The sequence below is a fragment of the Perissodus microlepis genome, chromosome 9 (genome assembly GCF_051167445.1).
Source record: "Perissodus microlepis isolate ML-2025 ecotype Zambia chromosome 9, ASM5116744v1, whole genome shotgun sequence".
In the NCBI taxonomy this organism is placed as follows: Eukaryota; Metazoa; Chordata; class Actinopteri; order Cichliformes; family Cichlidae; genus Perissodus; species Perissodus microlepis.
In genome coordinates, this window is record NC_140469.1 from 31737447 (window position 1) to 31761785 (window position 24339).

General features: G+C 48.4%; 4 protein-coding genes across 5 annotated transcripts in view; 2 read left to right on the forward strand and 2 right to left on the reverse strand.

The window, feature by feature from the left end:
- Positions 1–10029, forward strand: part of lyrm4b (LYR motif containing 4) — a 45131-nt gene extending 35102 nt beyond the window's left edge. The window contains exon 3 of the mRNA XM_084940350.1: positions 9638–10029. Within this exon, the coding sequence (XP_084796476.1) occupies positions 9638–9685 (48 nt within the window). The 3' untranslated portion in view covers positions 9686–10029. The remainder of the gene's footprint in view (positions 1–9637) is intronic.
- A 4083-nt stretch (positions 10030–14112) lies between these two features.
- On the reverse strand, positions 14113–15537 carry ppp1r3g (protein phosphatase 1 regulatory subunit 3G). Its single transcript, XM_084940334.1, has one exon. The coding sequence runs from the start codon at positions 15386–15388 to the stop codon at positions 14591–14593; it is 798 nt and encodes a 265-aa protein (XP_084796460.1). The 5' UTR covers positions 15389–15537; the 3' UTR covers positions 14113–14590.
- Positions 15538–15928: 391 nt separating this feature from the next.
- LOC146380861 (protein phosphatase 1 regulatory subunit 3G-like) lies at positions 15929–23327 on the forward strand. 2 transcript variants are annotated; one of them, XM_084940336.1, is made up of 2 exons: positions 15929–19627; positions 22103–23327. In XM_084940336.1, exon 1 carries the CDS (start codon positions 18889–18891, stop codon positions 19582–19584), a length of 696 nt encoding a protein of 231 aa, XP_084796462.1. In that variant the 5' UTR covers positions 15929–18888; the 3' UTR covers positions 19585–19627; positions 22103–23327. The 2 variants fall into 2 exon arrangements, with proteins under 2 accessions (XP_084796462.1, XP_084796461.1); XM_084940335.1 differs by having other exon boundaries at positions 15929–19574.
- Positions 23328–23370: 43 nt separating this feature from the next.
- The window catches only part of cyb5a (cytochrome b5 type A (microsomal)), a 13965-nt gene continuing 12996 nt past the window's right edge, over positions 23371–24339 (reverse strand). Inside the window, exon 5 of the mRNA XM_084940347.1 lies at positions 23371–24339. This exon is cut by the window's right edge and continues 345 nt beyond it. The gene's annotated coding sequence lies outside the window, so the exon portion shown is untranslated.

The following is a 24339-nucleotide window of genomic DNA, read 5'->3' on the forward strand; positions in this document are numbered from 1 at the left end:
AGATTACGTTGCTTCAGCTCGTTGAGGTTTGCAGCATTGGTTCATGCACAGCTCTCTGAGCTCTGCACAGCAGCTCCATTCTCTCCTCTTTCAGCCGTTCTGTTGCAGATCTGCTCCTGTGCTCGGATCCCTGTCCCGCTGACTGGTCTGAGCTTCAGCTGTGGGACACACATGCTGGTATACAGAGGAGCTCATGGTCCACTCATCATCGTGCTCACTGCTCTGTGAGCTGTTTGGTCTCGTCTGCTTTGTTCAGATGCAGCTCTGCAAACTTGAGCCACGCTGCCATGACCTTTAACCTTTAACATGCTGACCGAGGCCTGATCTGACCTCACTGTGAATTTGCTGCAACATCCACACAGACGGAGTGGACGTAGCTGTGTGTGCATTAAGAAGCAGCGTCTGATGTGAGTGATGTGGGCGGGTTCAGTAAGCCTGCAGGCGTAAACGTGCACATACGGCCTGTGATGATCACACGCGACATGTCACATCATTCGCAGGTGATATCGAGGATATCCATCCGCCCCCGAGCAGACGGCACAAAAGAGTTTAAAATTGATCTTTTGTGTCGATGCAGGCGGACCCCACCTCCACAGTGTTTGGGTGAGAAAGTGATTCATTCCTCTGACAAATTAATTTTCTTCTTTTATTCCCAACTTTATAAAAAAGGACTTAAAGCAAGGAGGGGGGGTTCAGGGAAAACGGCCTGCGGCGCTCCTAAACACTCATGAATGCTTAACGAGGACGCGGAGACTGTGGCACTGTGGGAAACGAACACGGGACGTTTCACCAGCACGCCGTCGCTTGCATCACGCACACAGCAGCAAGTTACGGCGGCAGGATGGAGAAGAAAAGACTGAAACAGACGGGGAACAACACAAGAGGATCTGACAGTGCGCACACACACACACACTCACACACACACTCACACACACTCAGCTGGTCAGCAGAAGGGAAATTAAGGGAGGCAGGGAGGGACAAATGAGGGCGACGGGGGTTAAAGGGAAGAATCACAGTGGAGGAATGTGATTGGCTGGATTGGCACAAAACAAAGCTGCAGGTTGTTTCAGATTCAGAGCCGCCGACCTTCGAAACACTACCCCACCATGCTGATGTGTCCTTGAGCAAGGCGCCGAAGCCCCGCCCGCAGTGATCAGAGACGGCGTGCAGGAGATTTAAAGCTTTGGTTGAGCGAGCCTCCGAGCTCCTGCCGGCTCAAAACATGGACACAGCGTCCAGGCCTGAGAGAGATGCTGAAGGAGCGCCTCGTTTAAAATGTCCAGCAGGGGGCGACACCTCTGGCTGTAATAGAAGTGGAAACTGCTCTTTTCTTCCCCTCGCTCATCACCCAGGCTTTAAAACGCCAACACTAAACCTCATCTCGAGTGTCCACGGCAGGACTTCGCTGTGAGACGCTCGTCTCAAAGTTTTCAGGGTTTTTTTTGGATAGATTCTAAAAATAAAACAAGCTTTAATCCACATCAGGTCCACACTGGTCTACACGGACACGTAACAAGCTGGTACCAACCCCAACCGAGACCAGCTCACACCTCCATCTTCATCTCTAAACCATCAACAGTCAGCTGGTCGAAGCTAAACTCCCAACAGCCAAAACCCACAGATACAAAGGTTCACACGAAGGTTTTTGGAGGCTGAGGACAGGACCGGGATGCGGCTGCTGTCAGGACAAGAAACCGACTTTTTAAACAGCGTGACGTTACGAAGGAGCCATTCAGAGGCAGATATCTGATGATGAAAGCCAATCAGACGAAGAGGGGACACTGGTCTGTGACAGTGAGTTCGACTCTCAGAGGAAATGTCACAGCAACAGTTCAACATCTGTGTCCGATCTCACGGCTCATGTTTCTCTTTATTTTATCAGGTGCTTCTTTATATATAACCTTAATTAAGGCTGGATGATTATCACATCTTTGTGTCAAAGTAAAACTGCTCTTCGTTGTTGATGTGAACTCAACAGAAGAAAGGATGAATGATAAAACCAACCTCCTGCAGGATGGACGTGACTGAAGGCCGAGCGTGTCTCTCTGCTGGCCCCTCCATGTTTAGTGTGCAGTGCCGGTTTTGCCTCTGAGCGAGGGGATGGCGTGCGTTTAGTCCGGGAAGTTTTCCTTTACTGGACGCTTATCCTTGGCCTTTGGTGTGTCCGTGAGCTGGATGGGTACACCGATGCGCCGCCTCAGTTTTATGGACGACTGAGTTGATGTTGCACGGCTCCCGGAACGAGCTCTTCGCCTTCTGCTATTCCACACATCTGAGTTTTGTTGTCTTTGTGTCGTTCTTGTTCAGGAGACCTCGCACTGCACACTGCAGGGAACAGCAGTGATTGGCTCGTGCAGCCGTGTGGTCAGGCCCTGATTTAGTTAGCGCTTCATTTGCTTTTGCATTCTGTTGGTGGAGTGGGAAATGCGCGAATCCAAAATCCCAATCAAGATTAAATTGGTGTTAATGGTGCGGCCCCAGTCTGCATGCAGTCTGCTTAAAGCTGCCACACGGATAATCTGCATGTTTCTAACGTGCACTGAGGAACCGGCCAGCTCAGCCTCTGGAGAAATAACAGGTTTTAAAAGGAAAGTGCTGAACAGAGTAAACTGTATGTGTTTTGGTTCTGAGCTTCAGGCGATGAAGTTTATGTAAACTGATAAACCTCCTGGAAGAGCCCAGCGAGAGAGAGAGCGCGCCACAGAGAGGGAGGAATGAAAGCAGATGAAAGTTTGAACTTGATGGAAGACCCTCCCGTTAATTGTCTCGAGCTCCTTCTTCTTTCTTTCAGTCTTTGCTCGTCTGATCTAAACGCCTTCGTCTTCGGCGTGTCGTGTGGAAGCGGTGACGGAGTGGCTTCACCTCTCCGCACATGATGCACCTGAAGTTTACATCATCTGATGCAAAAGATTTCACACAGTAATGAACCCTAACGTCTTTGTTTCTGTGGCAACCGTGCGGCCAGAAAGAAACTCGCCTGCCACGCAGATATTTGTGTGTGCGTGTTTTGAATATCGGCGCGTGTAAATAGCGGCGAAGTGCTTATATTTCTTTACATCATCTGACATTTGAAAGTAGAAGATGAACTCGCTCAACCGAACTTTGTCTGCAGTCCGTCAGGATGGAAATGTGGTGATCTCCGTCAGGCTGTGGTTGCATAAAGGACTGCGAGGGAGGTTCAGTAATCACATGACCCTGGATGAACAGCTTAAAACAAAAGACAGTAATTAAAGGGAAAAACCACTGTGTGTATTCAAACCAAGCTGGAACCTCCAGTGAGCACAGAAGTGGATCAGTCCCCACAGACTTTGGGAGATTATCTGACAGGCCGTCTCGCCTACAACCGCAGTCAGATCAGGGGAGAAAGCCTCGCCCCTCAGGGTTCCTGGGGTCTCCTTTACAGACAGGGTGAGGACCTCGGCCATTCAGACTAAAGGTGGTTCGAGTGAAGATAAGATGCCTCCATGACGCCTCCTGGGCTTGGTGTTTCAGTCACGCTGTACCAAGAAGAGACACAGTGGAGACATCATCTTTAAAGAGGAGTTTATTCAGCTTACCAATCAAGCTGTTAGCTGATAACTTGCTCTGCACCTTTTCCTCACCTGCTGGTGAGGTTTGAAAGTGCAGGTGGTTCGCTGTGGCTTCATCCATGTTTGATATAAAGTCTGTGGTCTTTGAGGTCAAAGGGCACCAGGACTACATATCCAGACATTGGTTAGTGTCATCAGCAGTGTCCCTGCTGTGGTCCATTGGTTACTTTCTTAGGCTAAAACTGTGCATGTGATAAAATGAACACTAAAAATAACCTCTGGGAAACTTGGATGAGCTTTAGCAGAGACTGCAGCAGCCTGATCGGGGAGATTGGTGGTTTGGTCGTGGCTCTGTTTTCTTTCCTCCTGCAGCGTGACCTTCAGGACTAAATGTTTATCCGAGGCGCTGGTGTTCAGAGAGTTAAATGTGTTTTTGCTGCCTGCTGCTCTGCTCTCATCTCCTGACAAATGGAAAGTCTGAAACAGCATGGAGCGCTCCTTATGCTCAGTTTATTATCTACCTGAACACCTCTCATCCTCCGGCTTCCCTCGCTCTCCATCTCTTCCTCTCCGGCACTCGGAAGCCTCCGTGAATTTCAGTTTGACAGCGTCGTGACGTCCGAGGCCCTCTGTCTTTTCATCTTTCTTCCCCTGTTTTCTCTCCCTCACAGGAGAAAACCTCATTTTCTGTGTCTGAGCTGCTCTGCTGGCCACCTCCAGGTTTCCCTCCGTCGCTTCATCTCTTTCCTCCCACTTTCAGCGGCTCTTTAACTTCGATTTTTGCCGTCTCCTGCTGTTCAGGGCAGCATTTCTTTTTTTTAACCGCACACCACTGTGGAGGATTTTCACCGAGATTAGCAGCTATTTCCACAGTTTCACCATCCGCCCACCATCCAGGGATACAGCATAGTACAACATCCCAAATTATTTTTGGGTGTTGTTAATGCAAACATGCCCCGCCCACTTACCATGTTAGGACGGCAGCTGGCGTCTGTAAAGGCAGAAGGAAACCACACATACTCTCCTTTGCTGTCGAGATCCCGTGTCTGAAATCACGATTGATTGAGAAGTCGATTTTTGGTAACCGAACTATAAAGTTAAACAGCAAACATGAGGAAGACTCGGTTCTGTTTTCAGTGTTGATCCCAGTAAAGGAGTTTTTGGATGTGCCTCACACACCATCTGTCTGCTGTTTAATATCACCCCAAACAACAGCCTCCTAAATGAAAATCATTTTCTGTAGAAAAAGGTATAATGTTTATGAATGGTGGATTAACTGCAGGCTTCTCATGGCTGTTTATTGTATATTTTAGGATAAAACCACAGGTTGTTTGACGTTTATTGGCTTTAACCTTCATAAATCAAACAGATTTTTTTTTTTTTATCTCGGTGTTAGTTTTGCAACCAGCACATGGCTCTGTAGTGTGGTGGATTACACATTCGCTGAGCAAGCTCGTTCAATTCAAGGCAAGGACACAAATCCCCTCTATAGTTTGTGTCACGAAGGGCATTCGGTATAAAACTCCTGTAAAAGCCAATATGCACATCTACCTGCTACAGCGACCACATAGACACCAACAGATTAGCCCGAAGTACCTTTGTTAGTTTTGCAACCAGCAGATTGAAAGTAATGCCAGGTTTATACTAGATGCCAACTTTAAAACAGCAACCTGCAAGACTTCTCTGCTAGGTTCAGACTCTGAAGAGTTCTCGGTTTGGTTTAGACCCCGAAGAGTTCTCGGTTAATTTGAGACTCTGAAGAGTTCTCGGTTAATTTGAGACTCTGAAGAGTTCTCGGTTAATTTGAGACTCTGAAGAGTTCTCAGTTAATTTGAGACTGAAGAGTTTTCAGTTAATTTGAGACTCTGAAGAGTTCTCTGTTAATTTGAGACTCTGAAGAGTTCTCTGTTAATTTGAGACTCTGAAGAGTTCTCTGTTAATTTGAGACTCTGAAGAGTTCTCTGTTAATTTGAGACTCTGAAGAGCTCTCTGTTAATTTGAGACTCTGAAGAGCTCTCTGTTAATTTGAGACTCTGAAGAGTTCTCGGTTAATTTGAGACTCTGAAGAGCTCTCTGTTAATTTGAGACTCTGAAGAGCTCTCTGTTAATTTGAGACTCTGAAGAGCTCTCTGTTAATTTGAGACTCTGAAGAGCTCTCTGTTAATTTGAGACTCTGAAGAGTTTTCGGTTAATTTGAGACTCTGAAGAGTTCTCGGTTAATTTGAGACTGTGAAGAGTTCTCGGTTAATTTGAGACTGAAGAGTTTTCGGTTAATTTTAGACCCTGAAGAGTTTTCGGTTAATTTGAGACTCTGAAGAGTTTTCGGTTAATTTGAGACTCTGAAAAGCTCTCGGTTTGGTTTAGGTTTCAAAGACTTTTCTTGGGTTTTTTGTTTTGTTAGTTATTTGTTTTGTTAGGATAAGATGGGTTTTGGGTTCATCTTACTTGTCTCATTTTGACAGTCTAACAGTTTTGTAGCAGGGCCTTCGCTGATTGTCGCCTTCGCTGATTGTTACATGATGACAGGAGCTCCTGGGCTCTGAAACATGTCAGCTCTTTAAAGATTAACATCATAGACACAAACATGTATTCATGTTTGTGTTTAGCTCGTTGTTTCAGAACAACGTATATTTTATTTAGTTTTACTGAATGATGTTTGTCGGTGCGTTTGAGATTTCTCACTCTGAGCCTTTTTCGTTGAATACGAATGAGAGAGATTTGTTGCACATTTGTCCCTGTGTGCAGCTTTGATGGTTAACTGCACCTTTCATAGACCGTTATGAATATGGATGTGGTTCCATTTGACTTGACGAGGCTCGATTAAGTTTAGAGCACATGTCTGGATTGCAGAGACGCTGTCAGAGCAGCAGCTGTGATATTTCAGACTTGGCATACGGAGGCTCTTCATTCAGTCCTCCTCAGTCTGCCGTGCGAGCTGGATCGAGTGCAGCAGTGTGATGTTAATCTTACACCTCCTGCCTGGTGGGAGTGGGACTGAAGGTCAGCCAGTCACGACTCAGCAGGGAGAGAGGAGTGCGTGCTCATGGTTTCCATACGGCTCCCACTTGTTCTGTGTGAGCGGGTTTGAAGCTGAGCCGATGGATTTGAAGGTATATGAGGAAGGCTAAGTTTAGCTTCCCATTATAACTCTCATCACTGTGATTGTCTTTATGTAGGAGAGAGCTCTCAGGAGGCTTCGGCGTGCCAAGCCTCGCTGCATATGTTTTACAGAATCCTCATATCTTTCTAAATGAATGATAATGAAAACTTGAGTTCAGTTTTATTTAAATGTGGTGCTTCACAGTGAGACAAAGACCCTGAAGCATCAGAGACAGAACCCCGATGATCAGACGAGCCTCGTTAACAGGAGTAGACCTCCAATAGAACCGAGCTCAGGGAGGGGCGGCCTTCCACTGAGGCAGGTGTGAGCGGTCCTGATTACACCGGGACCCTTACATCAGTGTCTGACAACGGTAAACACTTTCATGTCCTTAGGAAATATATTAAATACATCTCAGGGTTCGCTGTCAGGCCGAGGATACTGTAACCTGGAGCAGCAACAGATCGAACCATCAACCTCCCAGAGAACGTTGGGATTGGAGGAGATGATGGGTCTGAACAGGCCAATCACAGTCGCTGTGGTCTGCATCGATGTGATGTGTAGTTACATTTCTCTGAACAGTTTAGTTTCACGCAGAAGCTGAAATGTTGTTCTGCTCGTGAAACACTTCCTGTTACAGACAGAGCGCCGCGACACATCGTGTCGTAACATTTTAGGATGACGGTTAACAGCAGATTAGCGTTGGTTAACAGCAGATTAGCGTTGGTTAACAGCAGATTAGCGTTGGTTAACAGCAGATTAGCGTTAGTTAACAACAGATTAACGTTGGTTAACAGCAGATTAGCGTTAGTTAACAGCAGATTAACGTTGGTTAACAGCAGATTAACGTTAGTTAACAACAGATTAGCGTTGGTTAACAGCAGATTAGCGTTGGTTAACAACAGATTAACGTTAGTTAACAGCAGATTAACGTTGGTTAACAACAGATTAACGTTAGTTAACAACAGATTAGCGTTGGTTAACAGCAGATTAACGTTAGTTAACAGCAGATTAGCGTTGGTTAACAGCAGATTAGCGTTGGTTAACAACAGATTAACGTTAGTTAACAGCAGATTAACGTTAGTTAACAACAGATTAGCGTTGGTTAACAGCAGATTAGCGTTGGTTAACAACAGATTAACGTTAGTTAACAGCAGATTAACGTTGGTTAACAACAGATTAACGTTAGTTAACAGCAGATTAGCGTTGGTTAACAGCAGATTAACGTTGGTTAACAGCAGATTAACGTTAGTTAACAGCAGATTAACGTTAGTATGTAACTCTGATCTCTGAAATGTTGAAAAGTCGAGACCCAGAGTTACTGTAGTGTTCCTAATAAAGTGGCAATCAGCCATAAATGTCATTTCTGATGTGAGGTTAAGATCAGTGGAGGTGTGGCCTGATGGCCTTTCCCTCACCAGCAGCCTCTGAACTCACCGTGAACCTGTTTGACTCGGAGCCTGAATTTCCCAGCATGCTCTGCTTTCATGAACCCTGCGGTTTGAACTGGGAGACAACGGTGAAGCATTACTGGGTTTACTGGTGTTTATTTGGAGCTGCTCTCCTTCTATTATTCATGAAGTGATGGCAGCTGGAGCAGAGAGACGGATGTGAGCAGATGTGAAACGCAGGAGAGCGAGCGGCTCAGACACGACGAGAGCGAGCAAGGCCGTCCCTTTGTTCGAGCTCAGCCGCAACAATTTACATGAGAGCCAAGCCTCCTCGCAGCCGATTGGCTCACAGAGCCTCCCGCCTCATCTCGCCTCACCACCACCACCACACCACCCTCCCTCCCTCCTACACCACGCTTCAGCCAATCAGGACCTCACACACTCTGACCGGGCGAGCGAGGGGCTCCTCTGATGGAGAGAAAGTAAAAGAGAGGGTTTTTTTTATTTGTGGTGTTTGCGGGGGGAGGGGGGGGGGCTAATAGATGAGCTGGAGGGAGGTGCAGGGGACAGTTGTCTGTGGAGTGATTGTGCCCCCTGGTGGTGCTGCAGAGAAATAACCACACACATAAACGATCCCATCACGGGAACGTCGTTAATCCTGTAAGCTTTAAACATGAGACAACGATCCATGAGCTCTTTAATCAGGTAATCAATCAATTAATCAGTCAGCAGCACCTTCACAGATGGCAGACACAACAACATGTCCTGATAATCAATTTAAAGTCAGTCAAAAGGTGAAACATCAAAGTTTCACATCCGTTTTAATTAAAATCTTAAGTGATCAGTATTATAGATTATATAATTAATCTATAAATAAATCATTTATAAAATATAAACTAAATAAAATAAAACCATGTAAATGAAGAAATGACTTGAAGAATAAAAACCCTGAAAGAAAGAATAACGTGGAATAAAGTTTGAGTGATTCTAACAGTTATAAAAACAAAGTGAATCAGAGAAATATTTTTGTGAGTTTCATAAATCTACAGCCCGTCTTTCCTTCGCTGCACTCGCTCTTTAGTGCAGAGGGAGTGCGTGTGAGCTCGGTAACTGCGAGAGGTCACGGCGCTGATCCAATGCAAACCGTTACAACGTTCAGCCCGTTCTGCACTCAGCCTCACTACGGTCCAGCTGTCGTTCAGGATCTGCTGCTCTGTCCTCGAGCGTCCAGTGAACTCAGCGTTCAGGCGGAGGCAGCGAGAACGTCCGAGTGTTCTGGGCCACGCTGTGCCGCTCCGCCGTGCTTCAGCACAGATAAACACAAAATCAATCATGAACTGTGGCTCCAACACACGCACACACACACACACACACGCTGCATTTGTACAGACAGTCCAGCTGTCCACACTCTACTATAATTGGCTCTTCTATTTGACAACAGAGTTCAGCTCAGCACTGTTGACATAACACAGCAATGAGGCTCTCTGGGCATGACACACACACACACACACAGCCTGACCCTGAGGGGAGCGATATTTCCACGTCTGCGTCGATGATTCAGATGAGGTTAATAAACATTAACAAGTTAAAATCCTTTGATGTTTGTGTCTGCGCAGGTCTCCATAGGGAAGATGTACGGGGCCCAGAAGACTGTGGTCGATTAACAGGAGGCGGAGTCAGACAGAATTGACATCAGCGAGCAGATCACTGCCCCGACCTCCAAAAGCAAGAACGCCCAGCAGCTCCTCATTTAAACTCTTTAATGTCACTGTGAACGGGTGGGAGAGGGGGAGATGCATTATGGGAGATGTAGGAGGGTAGAGGTGGAGTTTAGTGCTTGAGTTTTGTTTTGTGGGACACACCAATCAGAACGTTTGATGAGTCACGGGTCAGCGATGATGCGTTCACTGAGAAACTGAAACATTCGTAAATAAATTCACTTTAATCTGAGTTGGAGCAGATTTTCAGTTTAAAAGCTTCCAGATGAAATAAAGATGAATGAAGTGTTCGAGTGTTTGAGTCTGAATCACTGTGTGCACTGACGCAGCGCTCAGCAGGTTGCTGGTTCTATGCCAGCTGTCACAGGTGAGAGGCGGTACACCTGGACAGGTCGTCCTGCATGTCTGCAGGCTGCAGCAGGGAGCTGTGGAGCTCAGGGAGAACATGCTCCACACAGAGAGGCCTCCACCTGCTGGGAGGTGATGGTGCTAACCTCTGCACCATCGCACCTCTTCAGCTGCTGCGAGGTTAATGATGCTAACACACCGCTGGAGTCTGAGCTCTGGGACGTGATTGGTCAGAGCGTCCGTCCTGCTGTCTGAACATGAAGCTGAGGGCTCGCACTTCTGACAGGTGACATCATGGCGGCTGAACTCGACCCCTGTGAATCCAGCTGAAACCGGCCAATGAGCATGTGTTTGAACACACCTGAGTCCAGCTGTGAGCTGAAGCGTGGTCAGTGGGAGGAGGAGGTGGAGCGCTGCTAATAATAGAGCCTTGTTGGTTTAAGAGTGACCCAGTTCCACAGAAACGCGGTGTGAGAGATCACGTTGCTCAATCTGCGGCCGCCGTTTCATCAGACGAGCACAGGACGCTCCGCGGCGGTTCTGCAGAGACGCCACGTGTACGAGCTGCTTCCACACACAGGACCTTAGACTCACAGCACGTTCAGCCAAAATATACACATCAGAGCCCAGCACCACCTCTGTCATCCTCCACCTCAAGCTCAGGATTCACATACTCACAAAAAAGCAGCCATGATTAGCCAACCAATCACCTCTCAGGCTGAAAGAGGAAGCAGCATCAACTGCACTTCCTCTAATGACCACTAGAGGCTCCAGCAGTGGGTCAGCCCCACAGACTCCCAGGTTAAAATATACACGTTTACATCCTGATAAAAAACTGTTTTGGTCACTAGTGATCATTAAGGCGTAACGTTAGCATTATTAGGGGCGTCAAGGTCACATTTATTTCTATAGCACATTTCCAGACGGACGATGCTGCTCAAAGTGCTTAACAGTATTAAAATGCGATTAAAAGGAAACAATGTAAAACAATAATAACAATATAAAACAGTGATAGGACAAGAAAAGAATTAAAACAATAACTAAGACTATTAAAATAAGACCAAAATGTTTGGGTCATAGTGTGTTAAAAGCCAGGGCATAAAAATGTCTCTTTAGTAGTGATTTAAATTGATCAAGTGTTTGTGCAGATCTAATATTTAAGGGGAGACTATTCCAAAGTCTGGGCCCTGCCACACAGAAGGCTCTATCACCACGAGATTTGAGATCAGTCCGTGGGATGGACAGCGTTCATTTTGAGCTGGACCTCGTGGTTTTTCCTGGAGCACGAACAGAGAGGAGCTCAGACAGGTAAGAAGAGCTCGGGCGTTAAGTGACTTAAAAACAAAAAGTAAGAGTTTAAATTGGATCCTGTAGGAGACAGAGAAGCTAACACTGGGGTTATATGCTCTCTCTGTTTGGTACCAGTTAGCAGGCGAGCAGCTGCATTTTGGACCATCTGAAGACGATGAATGGAGGCCTGGTCGAGACCAAAGTACAATGAATTGCAGCAGTGCAATCTGCAGGTAAGGAAAAGGTGAATGACACGTTCGTAGACGTTAGCTGGGAGGTCTGGCTTTGCCTTGGCCAGCTGTCCTAACTGAAAGAAGCAGGACTTGAAATATTTTGGATGCCAAAAAAGTTGTAAAGGTAACGTTTGAGTTTAAAGTTGAAGCCTCGTGTCCACAGCCTGCAGCAGAGGCTCATGGGTACTGTAGTGTCCCTTAAATTCGCAGATTTTCCAGTGGACTCTGGCAGCAGATTATGTGATGATCCAGCTTCGACTGAAACCTTCCTCCATCGCTGGGCGCCTCTGTCCGTGTTGACAGACCAAACAGATGTGCTCAGGTTGGTCAACAGCAGCAGTTCGGGAGGACCTCTGGACTTTGACCCTCGAGGCCACGGCGAGCATCAGACGCTGCATGTTTGTGCAGCGTTGCTGTGTTCTCATCAGAGCGGTGAAAAAGTCTAGAGCCACCTCTGAATTTGTTCTTGGACCTTCCTCTGATATCTGAAGTGCTCTCCATCAATGGCGTATTTTAATATCTGATTTTAAATCTCCAGGTTCCAGCCTGTAACAGTGATAATGAAAATGATGCATGCTGAGTAAAAATTTTCCAGCGTGCTGATGTTTAGTGAAACGTGCACGAAGCTCCAGTCTGGCTGGACATCGGGCCTCTTCAGGCAGCGGAGAGAGGAGAAAAACTCCTATTTGAACTTATCGAATAAAGAGTTTCTCTCCTCTGGCAGACTTCAACCTTCAGCGAGCTCCATGATAAGTTTACGGGGTCGAGGTCAGGAGTGTGGAAACGCTGCTGAGTCATTCTGTCAGCGTGGGTCTGCTGCTCGACCGCCGTGTTTATATACCGAGAAGTTTATAACTATGGATCTATATATGTCTCAGTCCATCAACCTGTTTTCAGGATTTTTGTCTCACACATCAAAATCATTGATCATTGTTTAACTATGTGAACTCAGGCCTGTGTAAGTATCTGAGTACTGACCAGTTCAAATATAAAGACAGTAAAGACGTCCTGTTACGGCAGAAGATTATCAGAATGTTATTTGTTTGAATTTCACTTTACTGCAAAATAAAGCATGCAGAAAACCTTTAACACTAAAATATAGAAAATGTTGTTTTCATGTAATTTTCATGCTGGACTGAGTGAATCTCACAGGCTGTAGCACAAACACAAAAATATCAGGAGAAGTTTGAACCTGAGTCTGCAGATGGTGCTCGGATTTATGTTCATTTCAAGACCCGCTGCTCTGGCAGAGGCTGATGCTTCAGGTTAAAATGCACTAATCACACAGTTATCCTCTAGATATATGTTGGAAAAGTATTTGATAAATGAAATTAAAAACTGACTGCATTCATTATAAACAATCAAACTTTTTGCCATAAAAACGAGCCGCTCCAAAATCCTGCAGCTGGACTGTAAACGGGAGCAAACTGGAATCATTTCATGGAAAAAGGAAACTGCAGACCCAAACATTAACCCTGCAGTCTGACCACGCCACTGATCTGTGACACGAGGAACTGAAGCCCAGACCTGCAGCTCCGTCACGGAGAACATCTGGTTGTAGGAGGAACTGAAGCCAAACACCAGCTTCAAGTGGGATCTGAACCCTGAACCTCTGAGAGGAGGCCCAGAGTTACCCAGCTGAGCCGCTCACACGCCGACCTGCTCTGACGGGACAAAGACACAAACACTGTCGCGCACTAATGAAGAGCTGATCTGACTCTGAAGTGTGAAACATGGCTGCAGCTGAGACTCGGACTCACTGACATCGCTGCGTGTTTGAGCTCAAACACAGAAAAATGACTCAGTGAAACTCTGAATCCAAACCAACAGATAAGGGGGAGTTTACTTAAGCTGAACTTGAACCTGAGACCCTCACAGCTGTGACCCTTCTCCAAACCTGCTGAGCCGCTCGCCTGTGTCCACAGCAGTGTGGAGGTCCCACTGTGGCAGTGGTGGGAACCATTACAAACTCACTTTCTAGAAACAAGAAGCTGAAAGCTGGATTTGAACCTTCAACCTCTGCTCAGAGCCTCAAACTGATCTGCTCTGATGATGACCCTGACTGAAGCAGGCGGCTCTTGATTGGTCCAATCTGTGTAGAAGAAGACTGAAATGATGCAGGCAACGCCCACTTTAATGTGAGCGCGCTCAGAGGCTGCAGCAGAGCTCAGACAGACGGCGCGTTTGAGAGTCTGAACCGCCTCCTGCAGCTGATGGAGAAGCTTCTCTGTGGACGATCTGCACACAAACACACACAACACAAAACTAACACACATGGAAACAGAAATAACGGCCTCAACAAAGGTTGTTGGGTCCAAATAAAGCACGATGAAACATTTATGTATGAAAGAAACTCTAAATGCAACCAAAGCACAAAAGTCCTGCTGAAATAAATCAGGATGAATCTGCACACTGAAGAAAAACAGAAAGACTTCCGGCTTCCAGCGTCACTTTTATTTGTTTCAAGGGACACATCGAGTAAAAACACAAAACTGGACATCCTGAACACGAGCAGCTTCATTTTTAATCAGGTCACAAAAATTAAACAGTTTCATTACTCTGTGACGTCACACCAAGCCCAAGCGTGACAGAAAATGTACTCAGCAGTTAATCCATCTATTCTTCAAATCAAGAGCGGGAGTCCAAGAGCGGATAGTTGGGTTACCTGTAAAAACTGTCAGCAGTTTAAAGCGTCCTCTGAGAGAAACATCTGGAACTGTCTCTGAGTTGTGCTGCGGCCCTCTAAACACATCAAAGGCTCAGTGTCAGAGGTCGGTTTAAAAAAAGGCACTAAAGGTTTAAAATCAAGGAAACAGAGGTGAGGCGTGCTGGGCCTGCAGCCTGAGACTAACTCAGCTTCACTGATCTGAGCACGGGACAGAGAGAGACAGGTGCACAGCAGCTGGTTTACGCAGGGGTGGAGAGGTTTTACGCAGAGATGGAGAGGTTTTACGCAGAGATGGCGAGGTGTATGCACGGCTCAGGTGGCGTGGAAGGCGGCGCTGACAAAGGGCGCGTGGCCGGGCACGCAGCGGTACCTGACGGTGTAGTTCTGCCCCTCGTTGTTGTCCCAGAACTCCCCCTCCTCGCACTTCAGGTAAACGGCGAGGTGCACGGCGGAGCCGGGGTCTGCGAGGGGCGGGGTGTACACGGTGAAGGCGAAGCGCTCCCCCACCAAACCCGGCTCGTTCGCAGCCACGGGCACCGCTTGCGCGTCCACGTGGGACAGCCAGTCGTTGAAGGTGTACCTCACTCCGACCTCCTTGCCGGCGCAGCCGCTCAAGACCCGCACGTGCCCCCGCACGTCCAGCTGCGTGGCGGCGAGCCTCTCTAGGCAGACCCGGTGCCGCCGGACTCTCCGCTCCGTGTCCCGGAGCTCCGGGAGGTCGGTGCGCAGGCCGGCGGCGAAGCTGTGGCACAGGCTGCTCAGGAGGTCCTGCTGCTCCAGGGGGAAGCTCCTGTGCCGGGACAGGACCTTGCTGGGGATCTGCGGCTCTTCCAGGGAGTTGAAGTGCTTCACTCGGGCCAGGCTCAGCCCCAGGGAGTCCGCGAACTTCACGCGCTTCCTGCCCTCCTCCGCTCCGTGCGGTCCGTTCAGCAGCGCCGGGTACGCCGGCAGGGACTTGGCTCTCCTCCGGTCCCGAATGAACCTCTCCAGCTGAGACGCGTCCAGCTCGTCGTCCAGGTCTTCCTCATCCGCCCCCTCCTCCTCCTCCTGCTTCATTCCGTTCTCCGTGGGCTCTCCGCCGGCGTGGATCTGAGGGGGTGAGCGGGACATGGGTGCCCGGCAGCTAGGTGGCCTGTGAGCTGCGGGCGGGTCCGGAGTTCGGCAGCTTGTATAGAGCCCCCCGCCCCCTCTGACAGCAAAGCGCGTGCAGTGTCCTCGGGGCGTAGCAGCTGTCACAGAGACGGGCGCGGCGTCACGTAACAGACCGTCAACCTTCACCTGTTTGTGCACAAAGAACAAAACAACAACACAGACCCTCTGACGCGCGAGGCTCCGCCCACAAACACCTTATCCAACAGTCTCTGTCAGGAGCCGCACGTGCGCTCCATGTGCGTTCTTTGTGTCCCATACAGTCTGTGACAGGCTCAGGGTCAGAGGTCACAGGTCACAGGTCAGTCTGCCAGAAGCATCCATAGCTGCTTCTTCACTCAGGGCTGAGACAGATGTTCCAGACAGATGTGCAGCTGCAGCTCACTGAAGCTCAGCGTTGATGAAACATCAGGTCTTCTTTTGTATTTTTACTTTGATCACAAAAATGTTTCTGTTTAAGAAAAAGTTTGAAAAAAGGTCAAATCTCTGAAAGACACACACACACACACACAGACACACACCTGTCTGACGTCATGTGGCTCAGTCAGCAGCACTGTTACATAACAGTTGTGAGCGTGTGCAGAGGATATTATTGGACCACAGGCAGACCTCAGAGGTTCGTGGAAGTGGTGGAGGTTACGATGAGTGGGGCAGCTCTCTGGGGGCAGAGCGCGTCATCATCACTTGGCAGGTCGATGATTCGATCCCCGGCTCCTCCGCTCTGAACCCTGGATGTGTGTGAGCGTTACGGGCACAGGGAAAAGCCTGTGACAGGTGAGAGGTGAGGAACACCTGACCGGTCATCAGTGAGACAGAAGGCGTCATTTCTTCATTGCCTGTGTTTCCTGATTGAACCCTCTGAGGCAGATCCTGGTGTGATGGTGCTGCTCCAGCAGAACTCTGGCTGGTGGCGGAGGTTCTGTCTCCAAACGAACCAATCACAGTTGCTGTAAGGCTGAGGTCACCTGACCAGGGACAAAAAAAACAGTGGAGTTGCCTGAATCCTCTGTGGTGGCCAGTTGTGGCCCCAGAGCCACATGTTTGACACCATAAAGTTTAAAAGAGGTGAAAGCTGCTCGATGAGGTCACGGAGAGCTGAAGTCCAGCCACAGTCTCGCTCTGTTATGTAACGACGCTCCACGTGACTCCACAGCTGCGTCATCCAGACAGCCAAAACAAACACGTGACATCATCACCACCATCATCCTGACATCATCCCATCGTTACCTTATAAGGAGGAACAAACATGGAGGATTTAACCTCGAGTGTTTAGATTCGCCACAAATCTCTCTGATCATTTCCACAGGCTGCAGGAGGAGGAGGAGCCTGTGGAAATGATCACGTCTGTTTCTATAGTGTTACACGCTTCGATTGACATTAGACGGTCAAATCAATTAACTGGATCTTTCTGTGTTCAGATGAGCTCCTGAGGGTTTTTAATGTTCTGAGCCTCTTTACCTGGCCTCACACAGGAGGTCACCAGGTCATCCTGCAGCTCTGCAGAAACGCTGACAAAGCCAGGGGTCGGTTCCCGTTTGGGATGAGGTTAACGGGGTCGGGTGGGGGCTGAGTGTCCAGTTTGGTGTGCTGTGGACTGGGTGGCAGTGACAGCAGAGGTCCTGTTGTTCATCACAGAGTCATCAGTTCCTTCATATTTCAGAGTTAAAGTGACAGTGAGCTTAAGAAAAACAGTATTAAAAAAACATTGAATAAAGATCAACCATAGTTTAAGAACAGACAGTATTTATGAATGGATGAGAGATTTTAAAGAGAGGTATGAAGATGACACAAGAACTGATCAGAGGAACAGGTCTGATGGAGAGATGGACCCACATCATGGTCAGTGTGTAGAAGGAGGTCCAATAGTGAGAGTCTGCAGCCATCTGTGAAGCACGACGGAGGCTCTGTCATGGCTTCACTCGAGTCTATCCCAAACACGCTCACCTGGATAGAAACTCTGTCAGAGCCCGGACCTCAGCATGACTGTGGGATCATCCTCACAGAGAACAGAACAACAGAAACATCCAAAGAAGAGCTCCGAGTGTCCTTCCAGAGGCCCGGAGATCCTCACAGCTCAGAGGTCAGACGGAGCTGCAGACTCTTCTCCTGTCAGGATGTTTAGAAACTTTAAATAATGCTTCTGTTTTCGGATCGACTCAGGTAAACAGATTCAGAACGACTTCCTCACAGCTGTACAGGTTAGTGATGTGTCGGTCGCGAACGAAACGGCTCTTAGAGCCGGATCTTTGATGTGAACGACGCGAGCCGGCTCCTCATCACCAGCTGTGGTTTTTTTCTTTCTCTCACCCTCTCTCTCTCTCTCTCTCTCTCGCACTTTTTCCCCCTTCACTCCGCACGCGAGCCTTGTGCTTTACGCTGGGCAGAGGGGGGAGGGGCGGTAGTTACACTCGCAGTACCACAGGAACAGAGCGGGAGGGAGAGAGAGAGAGAGAGAGCCAGGGGCAACAACGTCACATTACAAAGGTATAGTAATCATCCACAACTATTTTCAGCTGCAGATGATAAAGGATTCAGAAAGTTTATTCATGCAGGTCCATATGACAGAATATGCATCTTCTTTTTGTTTTCATATTATAATTTATATTTAATTGTGTTGTGGTTTGCAGTGTTTTGTGTTGTTTCACTTTAAATTTGTTTAAAAGGAAAAAGCTGAAAATGTAAATAGTTAAAAGTTGAACCGTGAATAGTTGGTTTTTGTATTATATGATTTATTTATTACATTTTATGTGGAGTGAATAAATAAAAGTATTTTACGGTGGCCCCTACAGACAAAACACGTAAAAACTTCAAAACACGTACAAAACACAACAGAAGTGCTCCAGGATGCTAGGGTGCAGTGTTGAGCTTTTGTTACCTCGTGGCTACACAAGCCAGCAAGTCCACAAAATCCACCAACGACCGGATTTGGTGTGTGGTACTAACAAGTAAACGAACATTTGCTTAATTGCTTAATTAAAGCAACAAAACAACCTGAAGAGCCAGTTCGGAGCCGAAAGAGCCGGCTCCTTTTAGTGAGTCGAGCCGAAAGAGCCGGTTCTCTAAAAAGAGCCGGAAATCCCATCACTAGTACAGGTGTATTTAGCGCTGGTTACATTACTCCCCCACGTTTTCTCCCGAAATCCCGACTGCAAACAAAGTGACGTCAGGACTGCGTCACCGGTTTGTTTACTATCCCCAGGAGTGACGCAGCTGTTACATAATGGAGTCTGACTGAGCTCGCGCAGTCACACCGGCGCGTGGCTCTGTTGTTGTTGTGCGCACGCAGCTGTTTACATGACAACTGATGTGAGAACAGCGCACGCGCTCTGCTGTCATCGAGGGGCGGGAGTCTGAAGACAGGTGGAGACAAGACCAGCGCGAGGACTCCTACCGGATACGAGCCTCGGCCCCCGGGCAACAGCTCTCCTCCACAGACCCGTGAAAGTGCCACGGAGAGAGGGATGGAGGAGCAGGAGGAGGAGGAGGAAGACCTGGAGGACGAGCTGGACGCGTCTCAGCTGGAGAGGTTCCTGAAGGACGGGAGGAGAGCAAAGTCCCTGCCGGCCTGCCCGGGAGGAGCCCGAGGAGCGGAGGAGGGCAGGAAGCGCGTGAAGTTCGCGGACTCCCTGGGGCTGAGCCTGGCCCGAGTGAGGCACTTCAGCTCCCTGGAAGAGCCGCAGATCCCCAGCAAGGTCCTGTCCCGGCACAAGAGCTTCCCCCTTGAGCATCAGGATCTCCTGAGCGGCCTGTGCCACAGCTTCGCCGCCGGCTTGCACGCGGACCGGCCGCTTGCGTGCCTCCCGGAGCTCCGGGACACGGAGCGGAGAGTCCGGCGGCTCCGGGTCTGTCTGGAACGGCTCGTCGCGACGCAGCTGGACGTGCGTGGGCACGTGCGGGTCCTGAGCGGCTGCGCCACCGGGAGGTCGGTCGGAGTGAGGTACACCTTCAACGACTGGCTGTCCCACATGGACGCGCAGGCGGTGCCCGTGGCTGCCGTCGAGCCGGGTTTGGTGGGGGAGCGCTTCACCTTCACCGTGTACACCCCGCCCCTCACAAGCCCCGGCTCCGCCGTGCACCTCGCCGTTTACCTGAAGTGCGAGGAGGGGGAGTTCTGGGACAACAACGAGGGGCAGAACTACACCGTCAGGTACCGCTGAGTGCCCGGCCTTTGTCAGCGCCGCCTTCCACGTCACCTGAGCGGTGCGTAAAACCTCTCCATCTCTGCGTAAAACCTCTCCATCCTGCGTAAAACCTCTGTATTTAAAGCTGTCCGTTCGTCGCAAAGCTCCTTCCTTGCTTCTGTCTCTGACCTTCAGCTCTGATTTCCTGCTCTCTCTGGCTCACTGTGCTCAGTTCCTGAGGTCAGGACGCTTCAGAGTTTCAGATGTCACAGCAGGAAAATGAAATCCTGGCAGAGAAGTTTAAACTTTTCTTTTTTAACTGTGACGTGGACACTGCTCACTGATGGAAAGTAAAGATTCCTGAATGTTGTCACATGATTCATGTTTAGTAAAAGTAACTGAATCACTTTGGCTGTTTTCCTGCTTCTGGTGACGTCATCACGCGCCGCACTGTAAAGCGATGCTGAGCTGAACAGGAAGCAGAGATTCTGACATGTTGAAGGAGTGTGAGAGGAGTGAGCCTGTCCTCTGCCTTTGAAGCCAGATGTTTCCTCTGTGGTGTTTTTAAAGCTCCAGATGTTTTCAGTGGTGATGCCGTGTCGTCTTCAGCCTGGATTGGTCTAATTGGAGGGTGGTGGCGTGGATGCAGAGAGGAGGTTCCCTCCTGAGCCCATCAACCACAGAACCAGGTCTGACTGTAGAGCAGCGCTGCCTGAACACCAGCAGCGGTCAGTACTGGGTTCTTCTAATAAGAGGAACAACAAGTTCTTTATCATTTTATGAGAACCGTTCTCACGTTGCTGGGCAGAGGTGAAGAACCTGTCTCCGTCTCCACTCTGGGATGATTTTTCTACACCAGCATGTCAGTGAGGAGCACATCACTGCTTCTCTTTTCTCTTAATGAACTTTTTAAAAGTTTAAAATCAGTAAAATATCAACATTTATGCATTAATTATGCAAAAGATATTTATAAACTTAAGCTGGGTCCGTTTCTTTGTTACCTGATGCAGGAACAAATACTCCTGTTTTAGTCAATGGTTGTTTGACCTCTGTGACCTCAGGACCTGTGAGCATGAATGAAAGAGGAGCTGTGATGTCACACAGCCGCCCTTTGCTTGGTTAACACGCCATCCTTAACCTGTATGGCACTACAATGACCTCCTTGAGTTTCTCAGAGTAAAGCTGGAGCTCTCAGACGCTCTGTTGCTACAGTAACCTCACAGCAGCCATGTTATTGGTCACATGATGTCATTAAAAAGGCTCCAATAGCACAAACACGGCCCAGAGGTCCAGTTCAGGTGAAGCTAGCAGACAGCTAGCAGCTACAGCCACCTGTCAATCACAGAGGCCACAGACTTTATCTGCTTTCTGTATCAGGCTGTAAACGTCTTTATTTCTGCTGTAAAAGTTTAAGGTGGGAGTCTGTGGGAGCTGACTGAGTGCTGAGCCTCTGCTGGATGTTAGAGGAACTGCGGGTACTTTCAGCTGGAGGGTGGGGGTGTATGGACGAGCCCGGGGGTTCAGGCTCATCACAGAGGTCACAGCTGAGCTCTGCAGCTACATGCTAAATGATGTCACACAGTCTGGTGATGGTAGAGCGAGGCGTGCACGTCGCTGTGTAGGTCCTGCAGCTCTGCAGCAGAGTCAAACTGAAATCAGCAGGTGCAGCCGCACTGACTGAAACAAGTGTTAAGCTTTGCTTTCAGCTGTTTTGTCACAGATTTGTGAAATGATTTTTGAAAGAGCTCACAGATCCGGGTGCGACGCCGTAACAGGAAGCCATCGTTGCAACAAGGCAGGTTGTGAAATTTCTTCACTGCCAGATTTTCCACAACCAACCGTCAGCAGTATTACTGCAAAGTGGAGACATAAAGGTGCAGCACAGTGAGTGGAAGTCCCCAACCCTCCATCACCGCAGCGTCCACACAAGCCGCTCACCAGGAGCTGCGCCTCAGCAGCTCCTGCCGTACGACAAGTACTTTTAAAGCAAGGATGTTTTATAGCGTTATTTTATATCCTGGGTCACATACAAGGTTCTGGTAGCTGATTGGCCAGACTGTCCTGTAGCCATTTTCTCACTTTGGCTCCACTGTGACAAGCCGACACGTTTCTGTCATTGGATGGTTTATCTACACCTCAGTGAGTCTGGAGTACATGAAGTGCAGCGTCTGCATCTGCACAGAAAGCTGTAACAATCCTTCACATCCTCCAGTGGACCAAACTGGAGCCATTACCAGGCCATTCCCTGCTCCCAGACCTTATGTTTGACACCTCTGTTTTACTGCACGACAGCACATGTGTGTGTGTGTGTGTGTATGTGTGTGAGATGCACGCGTTTCACGAGCATCTCGTTTACCTTTAAACCTGCAGCCTCTGAGCGGTGCAGCCTGTAGTTGGTCTATTTCACCTCTAGGTGGCAGCATTTGTCCTTTTCACCTCCCTCTGTGGGCCCATTCATGCATTTGCTTCCATAAACTGTTTATATTTATTTTCATGGCACACATTTAGTTTCTGTCCAAATGATCTCCTCGTGTCCTTCTTGTGTTGTTTTTAGGTTCCTGAGTGCGTGACGGCGTGTGGCTGTGCGTGACGGCGTGTGGCTGTGCGTGACGGCGTGTGGCTGTGCGTGACGGCGTGTGGCTGTGCGTCCTCCATGTGGCGCTGCAGAGCTGTCAGTTTATCAGTGCAGCTGCTTCCTCTCAGCCTCCATCTCTGAACACTGATGAGCTCCAACATCTCTGCTTCAGCCCAGAGGAATCCCAGCATTTCAACAGGAAGCCACACTTCAAAATAAAAGCCACAGCCTTTTATAACTGAGAATGATTTAAAGTTGTGTTTTCTGACCTTACCTGTATTTCTACACGTTCATCCTCCAAACCATTTAAATATGTTTCTGTTTCTCATTTTGAGAAGCTGCCAGGCAGCCATTATCCTGCAGCTCCACTGTTTCCCACATTCCACAAAAACCCTCAAACAACTCTTTCCTGTGACCTCGTGTGACCTTCTGATACCTCAGCTCATGTGTTCCCACCACGATTTAATGAACAAGTACAGCAGGTGTAAGACGACCAACGAGCATCTGGTTGTTTGTTCCCATGATGGAGAACAAGTCTGACACTCCCAGGTTAGGATCGGAGCGGCTGCCACACCCATCCTTCCAGGTCGCTGCGCTCGGTGAACCAGCTTCAGCTGAGACCACAGCGGGCCCTGTTTCTGAGAGTGATCCACGAGCTGAAGCACCGGCGCTGACCGGAGACGTACCTGTACAAGAGGAAGCCGAGGAAGAAGCGGACGGATGGGATCGTAAAGAAGAAGAGTGTGGCGATGAACTTCAGTGAAAACCACGAAAGCAGCAGACCTGAAACACCCCGAGCTGAAACACAGCTTTCTGTGACCCGTTGCCCACGAGGATGACGGAGAGTTGAATGTTTGTGTCATAATAACTGTGTGCTTCTCCTCTGCTGATTGACAGTTGGATTGTTTTTTGCTCCAGACGATGAGCTTGAGGATGATGATGAAACTTTTCTCCCACTGAACACAACGTCCAGATAAACACAGAGAACTTTTGGGGAATCCTGGTGTTTTTTCTGCCATTTAGTGCCGGTCACATGACCCGATCACGTGTCTCTGTAAATCAGGACTCAAACGGCCGTGACTACGACTGGACGAGCAGAAGCTGCGCGATCCCACGGACGCTGCTGCTCGTCTGGAGATCCTTGACTCCGTCACATCCATCACAGCTGCTGCTTTTCTTTAAACAAGGCCTCGTGTTCGTCATCTGGCCTTGCAAAGGCACTCTGAATAAATCTCAGCTGGACAAACTCAACGTCTGAATGTTTTTATTCGATACTTTCCTGCAAACACAGCAGCATGAAATAAAAAATGGCAGTAAATCTGACCTCGACTGCGTGTAGACTGTACGTAGAAGATGGACGTGTGCGTCGGTCTGAATGAGTCAGCTGCCTCAGTAAAATCTTCCTGATGGTCTCAGTCTCAGGGTTTAGTCTTGTTTAGATTTTGTCCCAATTCAGGGTCAAATGATTTAGGGTGTGGCTACTCTGTGATTGACAGCGACCAGCTCTTTCTTACACAAACACGTTGGCCGGGTCCATCTTTTATGTACAGGCTCTTCAGGCAGTCTGAGAGGCGTTACGATTGGACGGCAAATTGTGGAACATTTTCAGAGATCATGTTGCTCTCTGGATCAAGTGTGTGTGGTCTCAAACAAGCACACGAACGCTGTGACCAGACTCAAAACTGGACTCTGGTTCCTGCTCAACAACTACACAACAGTTAAGTGCACTCATTCTGCTCCTCGTCCGCCGTGTCATACTTCCTGTCCTGGAAAAGCTTCTAATAATGACGCCTGTGAGTGAGCTCTAAAGGCTCCGTTTACCACACTTTTTCTACTTTTGAGTCTCTCTGATGTCACAGAGAGGAACTTATACGGTCACCTAAGGAACAGAAGCTCCACCCACCTGTTGTTCAAATCAGCCAATCAGAATAAAGCTAGTTAAAAGTATTTTTCAAGATATTTTTTATTTGACTACCAAAAAAAATGGTGGAAATGAGCAGAATAGGTCCACTTTAACAGGTGAGTGTCATGGCGGCTGTGAGGTCACATGACGCAGTCACATGACGCGTCGTTAGCTGCTGACTGCATGTTTACATTTTTATTTACATTCAGTTACAAACATATAAAAAGTTCTAACAAATTATACATCTGCTGCATTTCTACACAATTTCAGAGCATGAGGATTCGCTGCGGCGCCCGTTGCCACGGTGAATTCA